The sequence below is a fragment of the Eleutherodactylus coqui genome, chromosome 13 (genome assembly GCF_035609145.1).
Source record: "Eleutherodactylus coqui strain aEleCoq1 chromosome 13, aEleCoq1.hap1, whole genome shotgun sequence".
In the NCBI taxonomy this organism is placed as follows: domain Eukaryota; kingdom Metazoa; phylum Chordata; class Amphibia; order Anura; family Eleutherodactylidae; genus Eleutherodactylus; species Eleutherodactylus coqui.
The window spans coordinates 80,040,548-80,064,042 of NC_089849.1; the positions used below are offsets into that span (position 1 = coordinate 80,040,548).

The following is a 23,495-nucleotide window of genomic DNA, read 5'->3' on the forward strand; positions in this document are numbered from 1 at the left end:
GGTACATCTTGAAAGTTTTGCTGTTATTTTTATTATTTTTTTCTAAATGCAATTTGTCTATTGGTTGTGTTTTTGGCTTTAGTAACTCAATATAAAATACAAGCACTCTATTTAATAAATTAAATCTTGAATTGCCTTGAATTTACTGATTTCATTAGGTCCAAATTCATTAGTTCATAGATTATTTATAGACTTGAAACATGAGCTTTCCTACCATTAAAGTTTCTTCTACTCGTAAGTTAGTCAAAGCGCTATTCATAGGTAAGAAGGGTTATATTGCCCCAGGGCCATCAATCTATTACCTGCAGTGTAATGAAAGTAAGTGCATTCTTCCAGATGAAGTCTGTGATGGTATTGGGTATTACATGCTTATATTCAGTATGGTAGTCACTGAATAATTGAGCCGGCACTCTGATATGTTATTAGAATTCTGATATACGTCTCTGTCATCCAGGCAATTGTCATTTATAGGAATAGGAATCTGGATAGAAAAGTATGAAGTTGGAGACTGTTATGGGGAGCATTTTATTTTTACAGAAATGGCCAGATTCAACACATTTTATTAATCTTACACCAGAGAAAGAGCTGGAGAGATAATAAGATGTGAGTATACATCTGTGTTCCAGTTAATAAAATGAAGGAAGATGTGATGAAAGGTAGTGCGAGGTAAGGAAGACAGAAAAAGAAGACAGAACCCATTTCAAAAGGCAAGAAAATAATAAGGAATTTTGACTTATGGAAATCCTGAAAGAACAGAAAATAATAAGGAATTTTGACTTATGGAAAACCTGAAAGAACAGAAAATAATAAGGAATTTTGACTTATGGAAAACCTGAAAGAACAGAAAATAATAAGGAATTTTGACTTATGGAAAACCTGAGTAGAAGAACATATCACAATATAAAGAAATGACTTCAATGCCAAGACACATGAAATGGCTCAACAGGACTTTAGCATATATATTTTGTTAATCACAGCACCTGCTTATGGTCATTTTATGGTCCCCGAACTCTGATCCCATAGACTATGACTACAAGGGCTGCTGTGTTTGTATATACAAAGTATACAGAGATACCTACTGCATGTATGTATTCCCAAGCTATAGGTATATACAGGGGCGTAGCTGAAGGCTCATGGGGCTGGGTGCAAAAGTTTATCTTGGGGCTGCCCAACTTCTCTTAACCCCCAATACAGAGCCATAACTTAAAGCTTCTGGGCCCCAATGTGAAACCTGTAACAGGGCCTCCAACTATAATGCTTTATTCATGGTACTGGGCTCCCTATGTGGAGAAGAGAGGCCTTATGGGCCCCCTAAGGCTCCTAGGCCTGGGTGTAACTGCATCCCCTATAGCTACGCCAGTGGGTATATGTAGTGGCCCGAAGTGCATATATCTGGCCCCTCCATAACTGTCATACACGTCATGACTTCAATGTGGATGCTCTGTGCAAATTGTCTTGTCTTTAGTTATGTGTATTGCACAGTTGCAGCATGTAAGTGGTTAATGTCTGTGAATGTCTGGGAGGGTAAGAAAGGGAGGGTCCATTGCTTCAATGGTTAAGTGTGGAGGGAGAGTGCCGTGAGGGTACCTTCAACCCTCATGTGGTGAAGAATGGAAGAGGAAGAGAGGTACCCTGATGACCTAATCCCAGGACCCCCCTAGGAGAGGGAGAGGAAGAGTTCGCCATGCAGTGTCCAGAAAGCTGTTTGCAAGTGAGAGTCAGTGGAGTGTTTTGTCCTCGCCGGTGTGTATGTCCAGGAGCAGAGTCATACAGATAACTTAGACTGTAGGCCCTGTATCACCCTGTTTTCTTCTCCCTAACCTCCGTAATTTGTTTTCTTCTGCACTGGTGTGTGAGCTTATCAAATCTGAAAGTAAAGTTCCAGTCACTGACCATTCCCAGCGACTGAAGTTATCAAGTTAACTGTGTGTGGACTCTCTTACTTTTCCTGTCGGACACCAGTAAGGAATGGTGGTGTCACCCGTGACATATTTCTTCAAGTCCACCACATCACCTATTCAGGTGAACATTGCCACAGCATTGCCTGGAAGAGGCCTGGTGGCGCCTTGGCCAAGGTTTACTCAAGTCCCTCAGGGGAAAAGTTGGTAGTGCCACAGTGACATCCCTAAAACTACCCCCGCCATCTCCTAAGTGGTGTGCCTCGTGCCTCGGTCATTTCATATATACTAAGTAGGAGTGTAGTTAACGAGCTAAAGACTCATGGGCTCTTGTGTAAACTTCACCTTCCTTCCCCTGACATGCAAAGGCTATTGTCTACATCAGGCCTGCACAACTTAGCAGTAGGTAGGGGCCAACATTAAAATTGGCAAACCTCTTGAGGCTTTAGATAGGTTCTTAGAGGTTCACTTTGTAAGTAGGCCGCTAAAAGCTATTCTATAATTTAATGATTCAAGTATTCTGCAAATTTCATGATGCATTGTCTGCTAGTGAATAGATATGAGCATGGACATCAGTTGGTTCATGTTGCTATTTAGACACAGAATGTGTATGCAAGATTTTTCGAAAAACTCTTATGGTGCACACTGCTGCACTCTATACTCTTAGAAGTCTAAGGCCCCCTCTACATGCAAATTTTGTGGGCGAAATACGCTGAGAATAGAACACATTGATTTCAATGGGTTCGTTGACATGTGCATATTTTACCTAAGCAATTCGGTTGCGCAAAAAAATGTATACTTAGGCCTTAGTCAGACGGGTGTTTTTTTGCGCGATTTGCGCATGCGCATGCGTCCGGCGATTTTTTAAAACCATTGCTTTGCAATGGTATCGGACACATGAGCGCTTTTTATGCGCTCGTCCGATAAATTATAGAACAGAACTCGCAGATCGCACCTATCTGCGATCTGCGATTCCTGTTCTCTTCACTATATGCGCTCAATGGGGCCGGCGGCAGCAGCACCGACCCCATTGAGAACATATAGAAGACAAATCATTCTTCTCTGCCACAGCTGTAACAGCTGTGGCAGAGAAGAACGATGTTTGCCCATTGAATTCAATGGAGCCGGCAATACAGCCGACTCCATTGAAAGCAATGGGCTGCCGGCGTGCGCGGGATGAATTGTCGGGAAGGGCTTAAATATATAAGCCCTTCCCTGCAATTCATCCAGAAAAGTGTTAAAATAAAAAATATATACATACTCACCTGCTCCCGGCAGCCGGAGTTCCGCGCTCCCGGCAGCCGGAGTTCCGCGCGGCCGGCCTGCAGTGGGTGTGAAGGGGGTGTGAGTCAGACCTGCCCCCTGATTGGCTCAGTGCTGAGCAATGTTATTCTGCAGATAAGCAGTGCATGCAAATATGCATAGGATCCTGTGAAGGGGGCTAAGAAAAAGCCCAAGCAGAACCACATAAAGGTTTTGAACAGTGCTGCTAGGTAATCCGCCCATTATAAAATTAGAATGGTTAAACCTCTTAGGGCTCAGTCACACAGGCGCATCCGGGCGCCGATGCGCCCGTCTTCCTGCAGGATAAGATGGCCGCACTGCAAGTATGGACGACCGGCTCAATTGCCGGTCATGTGTTCTTTCTTCCGGCGCTGCGGAGAGTCGTCCGCACCTGCAGTGCGGTAGCCTTCTTCGTGCAGGAAGACGGGCACATCGGCGCCCGGATGCGCCCGTGTGACTGAGCCCTTACAGTGTTGCTCAATGCGTTGAGTGTCAGCTTCCAGAGCAGCCACTGGGGAGAATAATGGGGGAGGTTAATATAATACTAACATCCCTGGACTCAGCAAGTCACCTACTTTTAGCCCATATGCTCAACTTATAGGGCTAAAAGTAGGTGACAGATTCCTTTTAAATTTCATAAAACTCATGTTTACAAATACTAATGCACAACTTATCTGCTATGGAATATGCAATATGCCTTCGAGTCACCTTTAGTCATATACTATGATAGGCAGGTCAAATAAATATGCCACTCTCTCCTAATGCATATCCTAGACCACCAGCTGAACCCTCCAGCCATCTACATTTTTGGTGTTCTACACCACTTTGGAGCCCTCTTCCAGTACCCCATGCAAGCTTGAAACTGCTTGATTTGCATTGTTAGCAATAGTCTCTTTAGACTGATTTATTTTTAAGTTATTACTTCAGATTTAGACAATTTGCTGGTTTATAGAAGACTCCTTTTTTGTTAATAGAGGGTGGGGATTCTTTGGTGACAGGAATGTGTTCATGATAGCTATTTTTAAGCTTAATGGACATGTCTGAAGCAATTTCTTTAAAGATGTAGAAAGAACTGTCTGTGAAGAATGCCAAGATGCTAGGTCAACAAGCCTTAGGCAAAGAATTGGATTTCCTGGGCCAATCTCTGTACCTGTCATCCTACACAGAAACGTAGTGTCACATATACTATAGAGACAGAGAGATCGACAGATGCAACTGAGAATTTGAGACATTTCACAGGCTCGAATCTAAAATAAAACTGCTAATGAATATTATATCATTACAAATTAGGACCTACTTACACAAACTAAACCAGGAAATTAAAATTTGAATTAAATATAATAAAAATTATTCCAAAGTAGTTGTAAATAGTTTTAGATATGGTAATGAAACAGTAAATAGTGGGCGTTACGATCATGCAAGGCGCAGGTATACACCAACATGTCACCAACATGTCAGACCAAGACCTAATTAATGTCAGCAATGGACCAATAGAGACATGCATTATATCACCAAAATGCAGGGAACACAGGAAAGGGCAAATAGTGGTAATAGAAATACAGGGATGGGAACGCTATCTCTGCCTAGCTTTGGTGTGGCAAACCCTGCCTAGAAGCAGAACGGTACCGCACCAGGAACTTAGGGGACCTAGTCTGTCCCTAGATGGAGGATTGGGGAGATGTTTAATGTAGAAGAAAAGAGCAATATGTATAACACAGTAGAAGTAAATAAGCCCCACACACAATAAATAGCCACAGGTACTTAGCTGACAGGAGTCCGCTGACTCACCAAACACCTCAATTAGGACAATAACCGACGCACTTGTAGAGGCGGACCCTGAATAAATACTCTTGCATTATGGCTGATTGGACGGCTATGGGAAACATCTCTCTGTAGGCCAATCAATCCACACATCACAGGAGATGCTGTATCACCTGTGAAGAAGGGCACATTATACACTGAACCTATTGAAGGATTTTCGACAGACGATACAACAGAAGCCTTCTGCAGTGGCAGGAGGAAAGCATTCATGGGCACCAAGCGCTAAATGAAAGGTCACATATGCCGAACGCGCTGTCACATGGAACAAGGCCAACACCGTAATGTCATCTTGGCTCCATTTCCTGATGGTGTCCAGTACGCCGTAACTGTGGGCTATAACAGTTACTGAGATAATACTGTTATTTTCTAGATATTTATTAGATGCCTAAAGAGTAACAGAACTGAGCAAACAAGGGATATCGATAGTGCAGAAAGAGGATGATGGGACGCCGGCGTGGAGAGAATTACTTTATTAGGCAATACATTATAGGGTTGTACCAACACCTTCATTGGGCCATTCACAGTAAAAAGACGCAGAATTAGATTACAAATGGTGGAAACTAGTGACATCTGCTATAATCCAATCACATGAGGTCATTCAAATACACAATGACAACTAGTACAAAACAGTAGAGATGAGCGAGCATACTCGCTAAGGGCAATTGCTCGATCGAGCATTGCCCTTAGCGGGTACCTGCCCGCTCGGGAGCAAAGATTCGGTTGCCGGTGGCGGGTGGGGAGCGACGGGGGAGAGCGGGGAGATCTCTCTCTCCCTCTCTCCCCTCCGCTACCCCCTGCTCACTGCCGCAACTCACCTGTCACCCGCGCCGGCACCCGAACCTTTGCTCCCGTAGCGGGGAGATACTCGCTAAGGACAATGCTCGATCGAGCAATTGTCCTTAGCGAGTATGCTCGCTCATCTCTACAAAACAGTCAACAACAAATAGAACCACTAGAGTAAGGGCTCCTTCACACGAAGGTATGCGCATTTGCGCGAGCCTCAGCACTGTGTTTTTGTGGAACGCACAATGCTTTTTTTGTGCCCATTTCGGCATATTTTACTGAATTTTTACGCCCGCAGGGCATGTTCATTTGCTAACGGCAAACAAGACGCACCGCTTGAAATGGCTAATGAGTTCCAGATGTTTCCTTTTTCAGTGGAATTACGCAGTGTACTACTCATCTCTCTGCGTATTGCGTGAGCATTTATGCAACCCCCATTGACTTCGATGGGGATCTTTAGTGCGCAAATGTGCAGAAAAGTAGAGCTTGCCCCTTTTTTTGGGCAACCGAAATGTGCGCGCAAATTATGGAAATATGAATTAACCAATTGAATTCAATTGGCTTTATTCTCTGCGTGCAAATACGCCCGTATGAAGGCGCCCTTAGGCTTTAACATTTGCAGATGATACACAGTTGTGTGTCTATTAGTTACTACACAAAGAATTACTATAATTCGGGCTCACACGACCGTATGGTAAAACGCTGTGTATAAATCATAGTCTTTTATCAGAGTGTGGAGCTGGTATCACCACGATTGTGATCGCGTATGCCTGTGCATGACAGCGTAACTCATACACGCAGTTATTCACTGGCTTGCTGGTTTCTTCTTTTTTTTCCCACTTTCCTTGTTTTGTTTCCTAGCAACAGGCATATAAAATGCCACACAAACGTAATGTAATTGTGTATACAGCATTTTCATATGCACCTATAGAGAATAATAGGCCTCTATCGTGCGTCAGGGCGCCCACCCACTGGCGTTTGCGATTTTCGTGCGTGAAAAACGCAGCGTTTTACGCGCGTTTTTCGCGGCGTTTTTTGCCACGTTTTCGCGGCTTTTCCATTAATTTCCATTGACTTTCATGGGTGCATTAGGAGAAAAATAAGGACACATATGCAACTGACAGTTCCTATGTTAAAAACGCAACGCAACGCAAAAAAAACGCCAGTGGACAGGAGTACATTCAATTCTAATTGCTCTTGAGAAAAAACGCAAAACGCAAAGAAAAAAAAATCGCCAGTGGGTGGGCGCCCTAATACACAGGTAAATAAAACATACTGCGTTCTATTTTACTCACCTATTATACGTAATGAATGTATGCAAGTGTAAATGGATTGATGAAAATCAATGTACTTTCATTGGCTCCATTCACCGCATATTATGTGCGCAATACGCAATGAAATTCCACTCGTGTGAGCCCGGCCTAACAGGACAGAGCAATTAGAGAAGTTACAGACTTGGAAAAAGACGTTTAATAGAGTTTGTTTTACAGCTTTCATATTCGTTACATATTAAATGCTAAAGTTGACAAAGTTGATATGCAAAGAGACTTGTTGGATAACCAAACTAACTCAGCAACCAACCAACACCAGGCAGCTGCAGCTAAAGCCGAAATGATCACAGGATGCATCAAAAGAGGCCTAAGCGAACATATTATCACCCTCCCCAAGGGCTCATTCACACGGCCTATGTGGTCTGCACATTACGCATGTAATTCACGGTTCCAAAAGCCCGTTGATTTCTACTGAACTGCTCACACCTGCATTTTGTTCACTCATTAGGCAAATTAGCCATTTGAATTGGTGTGTGTTTGTGTACTGCAGGCAGAAAACATACAGTGAAGTATGCTGACGCATGCGCAAAAATGCCTCGTTCATAACGCTTAAACGATGTGTGTGCAATTTCGCTTATGTTCATGTGAAGCCGGCCTAATATTGGATAACCCCTTTAAGTATATTAAATACATATAATTTTTTAAGCTTAGAAGCTGTACTGAGTTGTACTGTTTCCATGACAAACTGTGAAAAGAGTAAATGCTTCAGAATATGAAAAACAGCAAAAAAAATGCTCATAAATAAATAAATGCAATTTTTTTCAAGGCACCTGCATCTCATAGAATGGTAGAGTTGGAAGGACCTTCAGGGTCATCTGGTCTAACCCCCTGCTCAATGCAAAATCACTAAATAATCCCAGACAGATGTCTGTCCAGCCTCTGAAGACTTCTATTGAAGGAGAACTCACCACCTCCTGTGGCAACCTGTTCCACTCATTGATCACTCTCACTACCTAATGTCTACTTTGTGTCTCTTCCCTTGCAGTTTCATCCCATTGCTTCTAGTTAATCCTTGTGCAAATGAGAATAGGGCTGACCCCTCTGCACTGTGACAGCCCTTCAGATATTTGTAGACCGCTATTAAGTCTCCTCTCAGCCTTCCTTCCACTATGTTTCCAAAATATAAGGCACTTGTCAGGCCTCACATGGAATACTGTATACAGTTCTGGACACCGGTGCTCAGGAAAGATGTTACAGTGCTTGGGGGGGGTTCAAAGAAGGGCAACTAAATTAATCAACGGAATGAGGGGACTGGAATACCCAGGGAGACTATCAAAATTGGGATTATTTACCCAGGAAAAAAGACGGCTAAGGGGCGATCAAATAACTATGTATTAATACATTAGGGGACAGTACAAGGATCTCTCCCATGATCTATTTGTTCCCAGGACTGCATCAGTAACAAGAGGGCATCCTCTACGTCTACAAGAAAGTAGGTTTCATCGCCAACACAGAAAAGGGTTCTTTACTGTAAGAGCAGTGAGACTGTGGAACTTTCTGCCTGAGGACGTGGTAATGGCAAAATCCATAGAGGAGTTTAAGAGGGGACTAGATGTGTTTCTAAAGCGGAAGGATATTACAGGATATAGACATTAAATAACCAGTGGGGTTGTTGATCCGGGTCTTGGAGACAGGTAGGAACTATCAAAATGTTGATCCAGGGATTATTCTGACTGCCATTATGGGAGCCATTCTGACTCCCAAATGGGCTAAATTGGTTTTTGCTTCATTGGTTTTTTTTGCCTTCCTCTGGATCAACAAGGGGTGGGGGGTGGAAACAGGCTGAACTAGATGGACATTGTTTTCTTTCAGCCTGACCTGCTAAGTTCCTTTTTGCAAGCTAAACATTCCCAGATCCTTTAACCGTTCCTCATAGGACATGGTTTGCAGACCGCTCACCATCCTGGTAACTCTTATATACCATAGAGACACCCAAGACAGTGGTATATGACCTATGAGCACCCTAGGGTAGCTCAAATAACCACCATCTAACTACCAAGCACTACAATGTATCCAAATACAAGATGGTGGCTGTACCTCAAAGGACACATGGCCCTTCTTTCCTACCAATTATGGGAAGGGCACAGACAAGGTTGAAACTTTTCTTGCAGGATAGGGATGTAGTGCCATGAAACAGCAGTGGAGAATGGCTTCATCTCCTCTATGTTCTCCTCTCTATACAACTACACAGGCATCTACTTAGTGAGGTCTATAGACAGTACAGCAATAGATGCTTTGCTTCTCCCTTCCTGATACAAATCCCAGCTCTCTGTACTCCTAGATTGTTATCGTTAGCTGTCAGTCCGCTGAGAGCGACGAAATGGCAGGAAAGTGCCTGCAATATGGCTACCATAAAGTCCATTTTCTTGTCAGTACATGTTATTTCAAAATTTACCATAAAATATGAATAAGACACAATTTAGTTCTCATTTCTGCAAAGCTCTTGGTGTTTCATAGCAATCTGAGTGCTATTTCATGAGTAATCGCCGAACAATGAGGTTATGACGTGTGTATAAATTCTGTCTAAATAAGGAACTATAAAAAAGTACGTCTCTTTTTTTTTTATACTTATTCTCAAGAAAAATATTCTTCACAATGATCAAATGAGTGCTGTCATCTGTGATGAAAAGACATATCCATTTGCAAAGAAATTGGCAATGCAAGAAATAGAGGAGATGTTTGTCAGAAAAAAAGCTATTGCCATAATTCCAGATGGAAAAAAAAAAACTATCACACCCAAACCAAATGTATAATCAGGCCATGACTGCAGATTACTATGGAACAAGCTGTTCTGTATACAGTTGGAGCTTGTCTATTGAAAGGCAAATAGAGTGCAGCTCAGTTATATTAAGATGTGTTTGTACCTTGTTTCTATGAATCTTAGAAAATAAGGCACAACGTATTCTGTACATACTCTGATTTGTGAGGTTTTCTCTTTCTCCCATACAGCATATTTATAGAGCTACTCTACAGGCGACCATAGATTGTAGCCGTGGACACAACATATATCACAATGCAAATATTCATCTTTCCAGCATAACAGTGGTTAACATTTATTGCACCCCCATTATAGCGCTGTTCATTCGAAGCGTCCTGCTTCAAGAATGCAATGCTAGAATCTTTAATATTGATGAAAAGTTGTGTAACACTTCATAAATTGCAAAGGCTAATGACACTACATTGTGTTGTCACAGAGGTCCTGTATGTAGGGGTGTAACTAAAGACCTATGGGCTGTGATCCACCCAGATCTTTGATTTGCATAGTTGGGTCTCTTAATTGACCCATCGGTGCAGCACTAGGCGCTGGGGGTGTTGCTAGAGTCTTTAAGACATATGTTCCCCCCTGCACCCCAAAAATGATATGAGAATGCCAATAAGGTAGCTTTTATAATGTGGTGGACACAGTAGGCTTAGATATAGAGGATAGGTTCTGGCATACCTATAAGTAATGCAGTTATTACATGGATACCAGTTCTACACAGAGACGTGTTCTCCAGTTATAGCTTTCTCCTTGCATCTCTATCTGGACTCAGACCACCATGAAGACTCCTTTCTTAGACAACTCATCTTTGAACACTATTTCTTTCCTGACGCTACCCCCGATTTCCCTTTAAGTGACACCTTTGTGACCCACACAGTACTAGTGTCCCCTTTTGTGCCTCCCAAAGTAATAAATCCCCCATACTGCCCATCCTAAGACATGCCTCCTTTGTGCCTCCCAAAATGTAATACTTCCATACTCCCATGGCTCTCCCCCAAAGTAATAAGGCCCAACTGTGGCCAATCAGAAAATAATTGTGACCTTCCCCACAAACTAGTAGTACCTTGCTGTGAATTCTCCCCACACGAAAAGTAATTGTACAACCTCTGTGACCTACCATTAAAAAGTAACTGTGCAGTCTTTGTGAACCCCTCACAGTGTAATTTTGGTCCTCTATGGCCCCCCTTCTGGTGTAATTATGGCCTTCTGAAACCACCTCCCCAGCATAACCATACACCCTCTGAAGCCCCACGCAAAGTAATTATGACCCAACAAAAAATTGTGTCCCTCTCTCTTCCCCAGTGTAACTATAGTCCTATGCCCCATCTGTGCCCTCCACAGCCACTGGGCCCTGAAACTCAATGCGACAGGGAGTGACTTCATTACAAGTGCTGACACAGGATGGCAGGGCTGCATGTATGCCTCAATTCCTTATCACTTTTCTTGCTTTCTGCAACACTCCAGAGGAGACAGGAAGGGGTGGAGCTAAGGTATATGCACAGCACTGTCATGAGTGGAGGAGTTAAGGTATACATACAGCTCTACCATCCTGTGTCAGCAGCTGTGCTAGCAATGAAGTTATTCCTTGGTGTAAGGGTTTTTGGGGCCCATAGACAGCAGCCTGTCACTGTGACGAGGGGTGCCTTTGGTTCCCCTGGCTTTGGGGCCTGTTCACAATTGCGACTGTTGCAAACCCCTATAGTTATGCCACTGCCTGTATCATAAAATACTAAACATGTGGCTTCTCATAGGAGCAAAAGCATAACCAAAAATGTAATTCCAGATGCCACCTCAATACCATGCCATCTTCATCCTATTTCTTTCCATCTCATTCATGATCTCTGCTCATCTTTCCTCCCTGCCCTAAATTCATTTTTTAGGCTCTCTCTTTCTACTCTATTTTTTCACATTCAAATACAATATATCTTCCATATTTTAAACCCTCCCCAGATACCTCAACCCTCTCCAGCTACTGCCACATCTTATGTTTCATGTTCTCTTCCAAGCTTCCTAAACAACCAATGATTGAAGTCTCTAGCTGTCCCTTTTCTTGTTTGGTAATTGATGCTACAGTCTGGATTCCACCTAATGTTCACAGTAATGTTACTAGTGCTCTACTGAACACAAAATTCACTAATCTTTGTTTCTCCCTTTCAGGTCTGTCCTCACTGTTTCTGTGCACCCTCTTCTTTTCGGGTATCCAACACCTTGTGCTTTTTTGGATTTACTTTGGTCAATCAAGTTCCAGTTTCAGTGTGTCACACTCCCACACTGTTTTATTTCTTAACTTTATTTTTGCTGGAGTACGTGAAGGTCATATCTCTTGACCCATTCTCTTTTCGATTTCTACATTTGGTTTTGGGCAACCCCAGGACTTCTCACATACTGCTCTTCTGGAACTCTCTCTTCTCCTGCCTGATCTTCCCTTGGCTCTTCCAGTCCCCCGGGCTACCTCACCTCAAGCCGGCAGGATCCTCTTCTTCCTGTTCTGTAGCGTCCACTCTCAGCATTCTTCTCTTTGCATGTCAGTGTATGCTATGTCACTAGCAGTATAGCGTTCACTGCCTAGCAGGGAATGGTGAATCCTATGCCGGGCCATTGCTGAGAATGCGCATGTGCACTGTCTCACCGCAAGTGTTCATATACTATTGCTGCGAAACAGCGTGCATGCGCAGTTGTGGCAATAACCCAGCATAGGATTCAGAGTTCCCTTTTAGGCAGTGAATGCTACGTCACTAGTGATGTAGCATACATTGACCTGCAGGAAGGAGACTACCAAGAATGTATGTAACGTCACAGAAAGAAGAGGATCCGGCCGGTTGAAGATGCCATGACCTAGGGGACTGGAGAATCAAGGAGAATATCGGGGAGGAGAAGATGCGGTAAGAAGACTACCTGGGGAGGAACAGGTAAGTCTTGCTTTTTTTTCTAATGACAGAACCCCTTTAAACTGTTCTTTCGGTCCTTAGACCAGATATTCCTCTCACCAGGGTGCTAATATACTAAACGATTATCGTTCCAAAAAAAATTGCAGGATTGTTTAAATTTGAACAATAAACATTTTGAAGTGGGATTCAAAGACACCAAGGCGGATTCTTCAGAAAATTTAGCTTCTTTAATTATATCGATGCATATGTGTTCAGTGGAATCGCTTCCCAAGACTGAACCAACAAAAGGAAACACACTCTGTTATACAATCCACACAAAGACATTCTTTCATTATCCAAAAACAAACTGATTGGTTACATTTCACTACAGAATTAGACAGGTGCAGCATACTCTTGAACCCTACAATTGCTGTCTCATCTCCTGCCCTAAAATAGGCATACTTCTGCCCTCCTTTTTACAACACCCAATATCTTACTTGCGTTAACTCTTTCTTATCCAAATCCTAGCTATCACAGTTTAGTGTTTGCAGAGCCAAAGATAGAATAATGAACTATAATTTGTTCGATCATCGTTCATTTCATGTGAGCATAAAAATCACTGTTGGCTCGTTGGCTAAATGTTCAGTTTAAACACTGATTGTCCAGCCGTTTTCATTTACTGGAGCCGTGAGCTGAACGACTGAAATATCTTGTTAAAAAAACAAAACAATTTATTTGTGTGTTTAAACTAAACACCCACGAGAGCGAATGAACAAACTGTGACATTGTTTGCTTGTTCGCTCGGGTGAATGATTTCTTACTCCCTGTAAACGCACCCATAGTGAAGATACAATCTGGTTCTTGGTTTAATCACTGATAAGCTGATAACATTTCCTATGACCTCTTGTTTCTATGCTCACAAGACAGGATTCTCTCCTGCCGCTTCCGTCACAGTTTCGTCTCAAAATACTGGTAGAAAAAACTCTACATACAGTGCTTTTTCTTTCGTTCAAAAGCTGGGCCGAAATCGAACAGACTCCATTATAGTCAGTGGGATTTGTTCAATGATGTTCGGTTCGCTCCTGAGATGGAGCCATTCGGCCGTGGGGATTCACCTTTCCTGCTCCCCAAACAAAGCAAGAAACTGGAACCCACTATATCTTGCAACTTCTGCCTTCTGTCTGCATTATGCTATTTGTGGCTGCAATTGTATATGTATTGCGTTTCACCTCTGTATTGTATACCTTATGAATATACAACAGAATATAATAGCGCTATATCATTCATGGTGATAATGAACAAAAATTGAAAAATATTAATCGTTTCACAATTTGTTTTAAGTCTTTTTTCATAGAACTGTCGACAGATAAAAAAAATTGAAACACTTATAAGTTCTAATATGAAACAATTTCCAGTGACCATGACCATTTCATTACATGTAGACGTATCTTCTAGCTAACGTACATGAATTCTTCCTTTATGTGGGGAAATGCTTACTGGGAAACCATCCTTATCTCAACCTGAACGAATGTCTTGTTCCTACATGAATGGATTCCCTGATAATTAATTAAACCATTCCCAGTTGGTTTTACAGTGAAACATCTCTATTTATCATATGACTAAATCCCCAGTCAGTGCAGGAAAGCATCTCAGTTTATTTTTCAAGAAACTCTTCCCATTTGTTGTGAGGACCCTGTAATAATATTTACTAAAGTCAAAGCTTAAAATGAATAGAGATAATGGTTATCGATAAGTAGTGGCTAGTTTAGATGAGCATATTTCGGGTCTGTATTCCCTTAGGCCTGTAGCGTATATTCACACGAGCGTGTATTTGTACGCAATTTTGCGCTATGTTTTTGATGAATGGGCGTTGTGTTTTTATGTGCACATCAGCATTTTTGGCTGCACTTTTTACGCATGCAAGTTGAGTGCAATTGTGCGCACAAAAAAGCACACACCGATGCTTCCAGCCAATTAGTTTAATGAGTTATTTCTCTGTGCAAATACACAGGAAAATAGAGCATACTGCATATTTTTTAATGAAAACATTTTGGTCCTGTGTTAGCCAGCAGAGCAAAATGTAATGGTTCCCAGCAAGAGAAACCAAGTAATCCTGTAGGTATGATAGCACTGCTGCCCTGGTGACCCCCTAACACTAATTCAGGGACCATTAAACCTCCACATCTTTATCAGTAGACTATTTAAGTATGTATTTATTTCTCTAGTAATCCTGTTGTGGCATTCTAAAATATATTATAAATATATTATAAAAATTAATCACATCCATGTCTGTGCCTTGTCATAAGTATGTGTGTATATATATGCATGCCTCTTCGGATCTATTTCATCATGCCTGAGGAAGAACGCTGAGAGGTTCGAAAGCGCGCTATAGCATCATGTATTTTTGTTAGCCATTAAAAGGTATCATTCCTATAAGATTACTTGGTTTCTCTTGCTCGGAACAATCACATTTTGCATATTTTTTATGTAACTGAATTGTGAATGCCAAATATGCCCATGGAACACAGGCCTTAGGCTAGATTTACATGGACGTGTTTGTGCGTGCAAAATGTATGCGCACAATACACAAAGAATATAATCCATTGATTTCAATGGGTTCATTCATTCACATGCACATATTTTTCTGTGCATTTCAGTCGCTCAAACAAAAATGCAGCATGCTCTATTTTTCTGCACATTTGCGCACCAAAGGTCCCCATAGAAGTCAATGAGGGGTGCCCAATCTACGCGGAGATGTGTGATATGCTGGGTATTTCCACCTGAAAAAGAACTCTTTGGACTAATTAGCCATTTGAATTGGCGCATCTTTGTTGATTTCAATGAGAGTTGCGCTTACAATTACGAGCGCCGGCAGCTACACAGAGTCGGAGCAGCTCTAAACCCGCTGTATCTCGGCGGCCGCTTCCTGGATAACCCCTTTAAAGAAGTTACATTCATACACTGCGGTAAGAATCTGTTGCATAAATGGACTTGAGATGTGGATTTTAAAATCGCAGCAAGTCAATTTGTGTTCTGGATTTTCAACATATATTTCATCTTTTTTACAATCTGTGGGATATTCATACTAAAAAAAACAGCACAAACTGCACCAAATTTTCTGGATATCTTCTGTAGATTGTCATACGTGACTCTACCCTTAAAACTATGCCACATACAAAACTGCACCAAACTTTGCATGTCTTATAGAAGTATTTTGATGTGGATTTACCATATAATTGATGCAGAATTCACCTTTTGCCAATCCGCAGCAATTACCGGTATATGGCAAATACACAGCAAAATCTTGAAGTAAAACATGCGAATTTTGATGCAAACTAGTCGGCGGCGTATTTTTAAAGTCTTCCATTTAAGTCCATTCCGTCATTTTTTTGGACGAAAAAATAACGCTGCAGAGTGCGCTTTCCTCCCGTCCCAAAAATTGAAAACCTGGAGGAATAGAAGCAAACTAAAGCCTTTTTGTTTGCTTTCTGTTTTTTCGAGACTCCATTGAAATCAGTTTCTCTTCTCCAAAAACGGAGCAGGCAGAAGGGATCCCCGAACTGAGTCCTAACACAGAAGCGACAGCAGCCTAAGATGAGGGTTCCATTTTCCTGCTCCATTCAGGAAGTGGCAGAAGGGAATTTCCTGGCCAAACGGGTCAATCTAGTGACAGAAACGAACAGTCCTGAATGGACCCTATTGACTTTAACCCTTTGCAATCCAATTTTGGTTTCAGGGGTTTCCTAGGGGTCTTTCTCTTTCTGCCATTATACAATGGCGCAATCTGCTGGCTAGAGCCAGTACTGCGGTATAGGACATGCTGGAGAGGCCTCTGACAACAGAGCAGCCAGTAATCTACAGTAAGAATACCTTGTTGGACGTCTTCCGACATTGGAGCTGTACAGCCTTCAGTCAGAATGTCTTTAGACGTCAGACAGTGGATTGGAAAGGGTTAATGAGGTCCATTCGATTTACGCTCCACTGCCCGGCATCTTACCAGAAGAAAAAGCACTGCATGTAGCGCTACTCAGTCCGGTGTTTTGTCCAGAATCTGCGATGGAGCCTCCAGTACTAAAGAGGAAAATCGCTAAGCGGCAATGCCTTATCTCAAACACTTATGTTCATAAGAGTCACCAGAATATTCGGGAGGGGTATTGTCTCTCCTTAAGGAGAGCACCTAGAAGGAGACTTATAAGGCCATGCATGCTCCTCTGGGTAATATGCAAATAACGAAGAAGGAAGTTCCATCTTCTTTATTTACCAGAATATTCTGCCTATCTACCAAGCCAAGGAGATAGAAGACGTGATCAAGTGAGGGTTTGTACAATTTTGAAGAGCAGGCGAGGGAACAGGTGGTTTCACATCTGGTTGAGGGTTCTGGTTTCCTTTATGACAACCGAACAGCGCAGATCAGACCCCATTGACTATAATGGGCTCCATTCGCTTTCCGCTCAGCTGTACGGCTTATGCAGTACTTTTTCTTCTGGTATTTTGTGCCGGATCTGCGACTGAACTCCGACCGGAGGTTCCAATGCAGATGTGAAACCATCTAAACTGGCAGGAAATTTTGAAAACAAAAAGTTTGAATTTGACTATAATGTGCACTTTAACAGAAAGGGAGTATGCTAGCACTTCCTCCTCCTCAGAAGAGGTACATAGGTCCCACTTATTAGACATTTATTACATATCCAATTGAAGAGAACTACAAAATTTCCATAACTATGGTTCACGTGATTTTGACAGTTTTTCTTTCTTCTTTTTGAAAAAAATTACAAAAACGTTTCCAATTATCTTTTATGAAAAATGTGGCAAAAATCTGGGGAAATTAGAAAATGTAAATATGCCCTTAGGGCTCCTTCACATAAGCAAATTTGCGCATGCAATATGCAGAAAAAAAGAACCCATTGATATTATTGGGTTTGTACACATTTCCGTTTTTACACAAGCATTTCTTACATGTGAAAAAAATAGGACATGCTCTATTTTTCGGCGCATTTGTCCACCTAAGGTCCCCATAGAAGTCTACGGGAAGTGCGGAAATACGCAATTCCATGAAAAAAAGAACACATCTGGACCTCATTAGGCTAAATATCTTTTTAAATCAGGGCGGGGATGTGTTGCACACATGTAAACTGGCCGTGCGAGTGCAAAAAACGACAGTAAACTGCGCAGACCCGAGCGCAAATTAGTCTTTCATAGCACAAATACGTTGCGCTAAAGTGTGCGCATTTGCGCATACGCTCGTGTGAAGAAACTCTTACACAGACATACCAATATGAAAGGGACATATAATTGTGGTTATGACTATGAGTACAGTAATGAATGCCATTCATTACTAGATCTTACATCTGGAAGCATATGATGCGTTTGACCATGATAATAAGAAATACCGAAATAATATGCTAAAAGTTCACAAGTCAAGAAATTGTTTCTTTCTTATGACGATATTCAGAATTCCAGTAAAATAATTACAATGAAAGAACAAACTAGATAAATTGCATTTAGCTCAGCCATGAAAATAAATGATGCTTCCTGAAGATGCCTCATTGATACTGTGCTGAAAAATCCCATATTGAATGCACAGATGGGCCATAATCATACCAGTGCATTGCATAACATATGTATCCATTGACCTTAGAAGTGGAAGGCAGTGTTTTTACACAGAGTGCACTGTACAAGTCTTCCCCTTTGTCGTGACAGTGTGTCAGTGAGCAAATGACAGAGTGTATGGGACCTTTCATACGGGACACAATATTCCGCAATAGCATTGTGGAATATGTCATCCTTGAATTTCGCACAAAAACCGGCTCTGCTAACTGGATTTTGATGCAGAATTGCCAACAGAATTCTGCTATTTTCAATTCAGCACCAAAATCCGCACGTTAGCAGTGCAAATTTGGGTTCTGCATATTCTGCGGGAGGATATTCCTCAATGCTGTTGCAGAACATTGCATCCTGTTTGAAAGGTCCCTATCGGGGATTAAGTAAGTGACAATGGAGGAGTGATTGAAAGCTGCATAACAATCAGCAAGCCATATAGTGCATCAGATATGCTCTATAAGAAGGCTATTACATCTATAATATTCTAAAGTGAGCCTTGCATTGAAAAATGTACAATAAAAAACAGAATTAATGAAAAAAAAAAAAAAAAGTATAAATGAAAAAATAATACTTTTTCTTCATTGAGTTCAGATCTTTGAGTACATACTGTATATATATTAGAATTTCCCAAAATTGCTTCACAATGCACACCATATCAGCTAAAGCTCTCTTAATCCACTCTCTTTATGAAAGCACACCATGTACAATTCAATGCAGTTAGATCCCCTTTGGCAATGAAGCTCAGTTGAAATAACTAAAATCTCTAATACCACTCATCCCCAGTCTTGGAACAAATCCAACAATTTGGTGCTTGTTAATCCAATCCATTTATTAACTCCCACCATTGGAATCCTGGGAGTTGTAGTCTAATTCTTGCCATGGAGACCCTACAATTTTGTGCATCTCCTGGGTGGGAGCTGGATATTAAGTATCCACTAACAAATGAACCTGAAACTGAGTCAGTGAATTCCATTGAAACATTGTAGAGCTTTCAAAACAAATGCACATAAAACGGAATGGCAATTATCATGCACAATCACAGAGGAATATTGCATCTTGTGATTGATCACTGTATGATGTTACATAATTGTAATTTGGATCATAAGGCTCTATCTATCTTTCTATTAGATACCTTTTGAAACTTTTCGGTCATGGACAGCATAAATTAGATATTAAGTATCGATCTCTTTCTTTTCATGTGAAAGGGTTAATAATTATTTCTCCTACTGCTAAGTTGCATGACTTTTAACATTAGGACATATCCCCCTATAATGGTCCATATATTCACAACCAAATACCTTAATAGCACAAGGTATATTTAGGCTGCCCAGGGTATCTACTTACACAATTCCCCGAATGATCATCCCTTCGCCTGAATCTGGGGCTTGGAATATGATCATTTAACTGCCATATACTGTTCTCATCCATTTAACAAGTGTATTGCTACAGGGAAGGGCTGTATAAAGTATTAGGATGCGGAGACGGTCTGCGATAAGGTAACAGAATATGAAAAAAAAAAAGATTGTGCCCATACCTGACATGCAAACGATGAAATTTGCTTGAAGGAAAAAAAACACCTCCCAAACAATTTCCATTCTATGATTTTCATACCACCTGCATCACTCAGAGGAACGATCAATACAACACTTCCCAACGTTTCAGCAATGGTCCCTCTTTGCCTGAAGGTATTTTCCAAATATGTTTACACATGTCCAAAAAAATCCAGCCAAGGATCTTAACTTGATTCCGTTCTCCCCATGTAAGCGAAAAGGAAATGGCAATAATAAGAAACAACACTCAAGACAAGAAAAAAAGAAGAAAAAGCCAGAGCAGAAACAAATAAAGGTAATCTCCAGAGCCAGATCTTCTAGAGAGATAGGCGTAAAATAGAGCTAAATTACTAGTTGACCAGCAAGATCATTATCCATGTAGTCATTCCCCAAGGATGGACATTAAGCTTTTAGTTTATCCGTACAATGTAGTTCCTGTGGACATCCTGGAATAGTTTTTATTCCTTCCTGCAGCAAAAGAGAAAATAATATGGATGGAAGAGATAGGAAGATATTTTGCAAGGCAAATAGAAAAAAGAATATAACATCAGTGTGATGCTATGTGACTGACTGCTGCAGATAGTAGTGAATGCTTTTTCATTTCTGCAGACTGTCTCTCCTAGCATGGGCTGCAGGGGGCGCTCAGACACCACTTACTCCTCTCAATAGTCAGCAAGCACTGCTCGTATGGTCCATCCTAAAGAATTCAGGTGCTCTCCCATTTACTCCCCATCCCTATGTACATATCACTACAGTGGATTACAGACTTGCAGGCAAATAATGGCACCAATACACTGAGCATACATCTAATGCCATAGGATAGGGAGCTCAGGGGTTAATGTGCTACTACTTTACTCCAGGACTATGGGGTAGTTAGGAGTTCTTTGCCCCCCCTGCAGAGTGTGGAGATCAGCCTGTCTGGATCATGCCCAGCGCACAGATCTTCTGCTCTATCTAATGAATGGAACAGAACTTACCAAAGATCCCGAGTGCTGCTGCTGCCTCCTGACGCTGCTCTATGCCCGCAGTAGCAGGGGGCGGGGGGCTGCCGGAGGACTCTACCGGGGGGATATCGGTGTAGCTGGAGGATGTGAGGGCAGTGTGCTCCAGATTCGCACATCAGCACACCGAGGAGATTAACGGGGAGAGTTGCCGCTCATGCGCGCCTGTCATCACATTGGGAGGGTGCGCTGTCATCTGCTGCAGGTAGGGGGCGCCGCCGGTCACGGCTCCGGGAGTTTTAATTGGCGCAGTGCAAATCTTAGTCCAGCGCTGCTTTCAGGAACGACCTGCGAGGTGCCCAGTGACTCTGTAGTGGGCATCCTGGCATGCCACAAGAGGACAGTGCCCCTCTGCTGCTCGGTAAAATGCTCTGCACTCTGTCTGCTTCTAAAATCCTCTGCACTTTTTTATTACCTTGCTCTGAATTGACTACAATGTAATCTACTGTTCTGCAGCTACTAAATGCTCTGCTTTGCACTTTGTGCCGAGATGCATTGTATATTGGCTGTTGCTCTGCATTGTACTTCGTCTGTGCTGAGATGCGATGGATATGATCTCAGGCTATTAAATGCTCTGTGCTGTACCCCATCGATGTTAAAATGCCTTGTCCTTTATCGCTGCTGCTCATATCCTCTGTATTTTTGCTTTGCATTGACTAAAAAGCTACTAATTGCTCTGCTTTGCACTTTGTGCTGAGATGCATTGTACTTTATCTGCTGCTGCTAACATACTCTGCACTGTAAGGTACTCGATCTATGCTGAGACACTTCATCTGCAGCTGCTAAAATGCACTGCTCTTCATTCCCTAAAATGTTGTATATACTGTTCTGCAGTTCAAACAATGCTCTGCACTACACTTCATCTATGCTGCTTTTAATACTGCACTATATCTGTACTTCATCTGCTGATACTAAAATCCTATGCACTTACATTGCTCTGCATGGACTAAAAAGCTGTGTACTGTTCTGCAGCAACTAAAATGCTCTGCATTGGACTTTGTGCTGAAATCCTCTATACTTTATCTACTGCTGGTAAAATGCTCTGCACTTTGCTTCACCTATGTGAGATATACTTCATCTCAGCATTTGCTTTACTCTGGATTCACTAAGATGCTGTGTACTAGTCTGTGGCTACTAATATGCTCTGCACTACACTTCATCTATGCTGCTCTTCATACTGCACAGGTTGCACCATAGCCGTACTTCCTCTTAGCTGCTCCGTATTTACTAACATTTTCTTTACTGTACTATATTTGTGGAGGGTTTTTTGCCTTTCACTAAAATGCTCTGCACTACATCTAGGCTGATATGTACCACACTTTATTCTGCTGAGCACTATATGGATATTTACGACACTCCAGCTCCAGTACGCCCTTTTACACTGCACTTTTATCTTTATCTCTGCACTCCGCTAGGTCTATTCCCCTGTGTATTCCCTACATTTCTGTATTGTATGCATGCTTTTTGTCATTTACTAAAATGTTCTGTAATGTACAGTAATTCATCTGTGCTACTGTGTACTCATTATCATGCTCTGTTCACCCTCTATGCTGCTCTGTATTGGGCCTCCCTTATCCAGTCACTGACATGCTTTCCACTGTCAATTATCTTTGGTGCCTACATCGCTCTCCTCTCTAGTCACTAACATGCTCTGCATCCCATTAGAAAAATCTATAGTGTCTTGCACATGACCTCAGCTATAATGCTTTCCAGTTACTAACATGCTCTGCACTGGCCATCATCTATAATACTCTTTCTTGTTCTTCCTCCATGCTGTCCTCCAATCACTAACATGTACTGCACTCTACTTCATCTACCATAAGCAGCACTAAGCATCTCCCTGCAGCTGCTAGCATGCTCTGCACAATTACTAACACACTGTGCTGCTGCAGTCATTGCTTCCAGTGAGTGAATTCAGATTATGCTCTCTACACAAGTTTCCTGCCTCATCACCTCTTGGTCACTATTTTCCAACTTGCACTCCTCAGATTTCCCTTTTCAGAAGACTTGCTGGCACATGAGAGATGTTGGAGTTCGAAGACCATCCTTCCCCTGGATACAACGGAGCACATTAATCCAATGCCACACTCCAGTGATTTACCTGTAAGGATGGATCCCACAATGATTGGGAAGAAAGCATTTACCCCCCTGGCAGTGGATGCGCCTTGTTTACTGCTATTTACATTTCTGCGTGTAATAGTGACATTATTCTTGATACCACAGTAACCGTGCAGCTTGCTAGCCTCCAGGCTAATAATTTTATTTCTACCACATTAATCTATTTAGTTACAGGTTCTTCAGACAATGATTTGATCACACAGATAATTCCACTGGAAGGGCAGAGAGAGAGAGAAATGTATAAAACCAGGTGCTACCAATTGCCTTTGTCTAAGTTGTCTAAATTGTCTAACTTACTGGGGAAATATCAGTTTTCTTAATGCCTTGTTGTATGGCTGATAAGCATAGAAGCAACTATGTATCAATATTATTTCAACAGTGTAATAATAAATAATATAATATAGCTTTAGCTGTGTTATGACAAGGATGATAATAATATTGCACTTTTCCTATTAAAATTATATTTATTTCTATTTTCAT

The 23,495-nt window shown here is 41.8% G+C and overlaps 1 protein-coding gene across 1 annotated transcript in view; it reads right to left on the minus strand.

The window, feature by feature from the left end:
* Nucleotides 1-20,950, minus strand: part of CA10 (carbonic anhydrase 10) — a 272,025-nt gene extending 251,075 nt beyond the window's left edge. The window contains exons 1-2 of the mRNA XM_066585859.1: nucleotides 20,874-20,950; nucleotides 19,881-20,364 (exon numbers count right to left, since the gene is read on the minus strand). Coding sequence (XP_066441956.1) covers nucleotides 19,881-19,941 — 61 coding nt within the window. The 5' untranslated portion in view covers nucleotides 19,942-20,364; nucleotides 20,874-20,950. The remainder of the gene's footprint in view (nucleotides 1-19,880; nucleotides 20,365-20,873) is intronic.
* Between the last annotated feature and the right edge of the window lie 2,545 nt (nucleotides 20,951-23,495).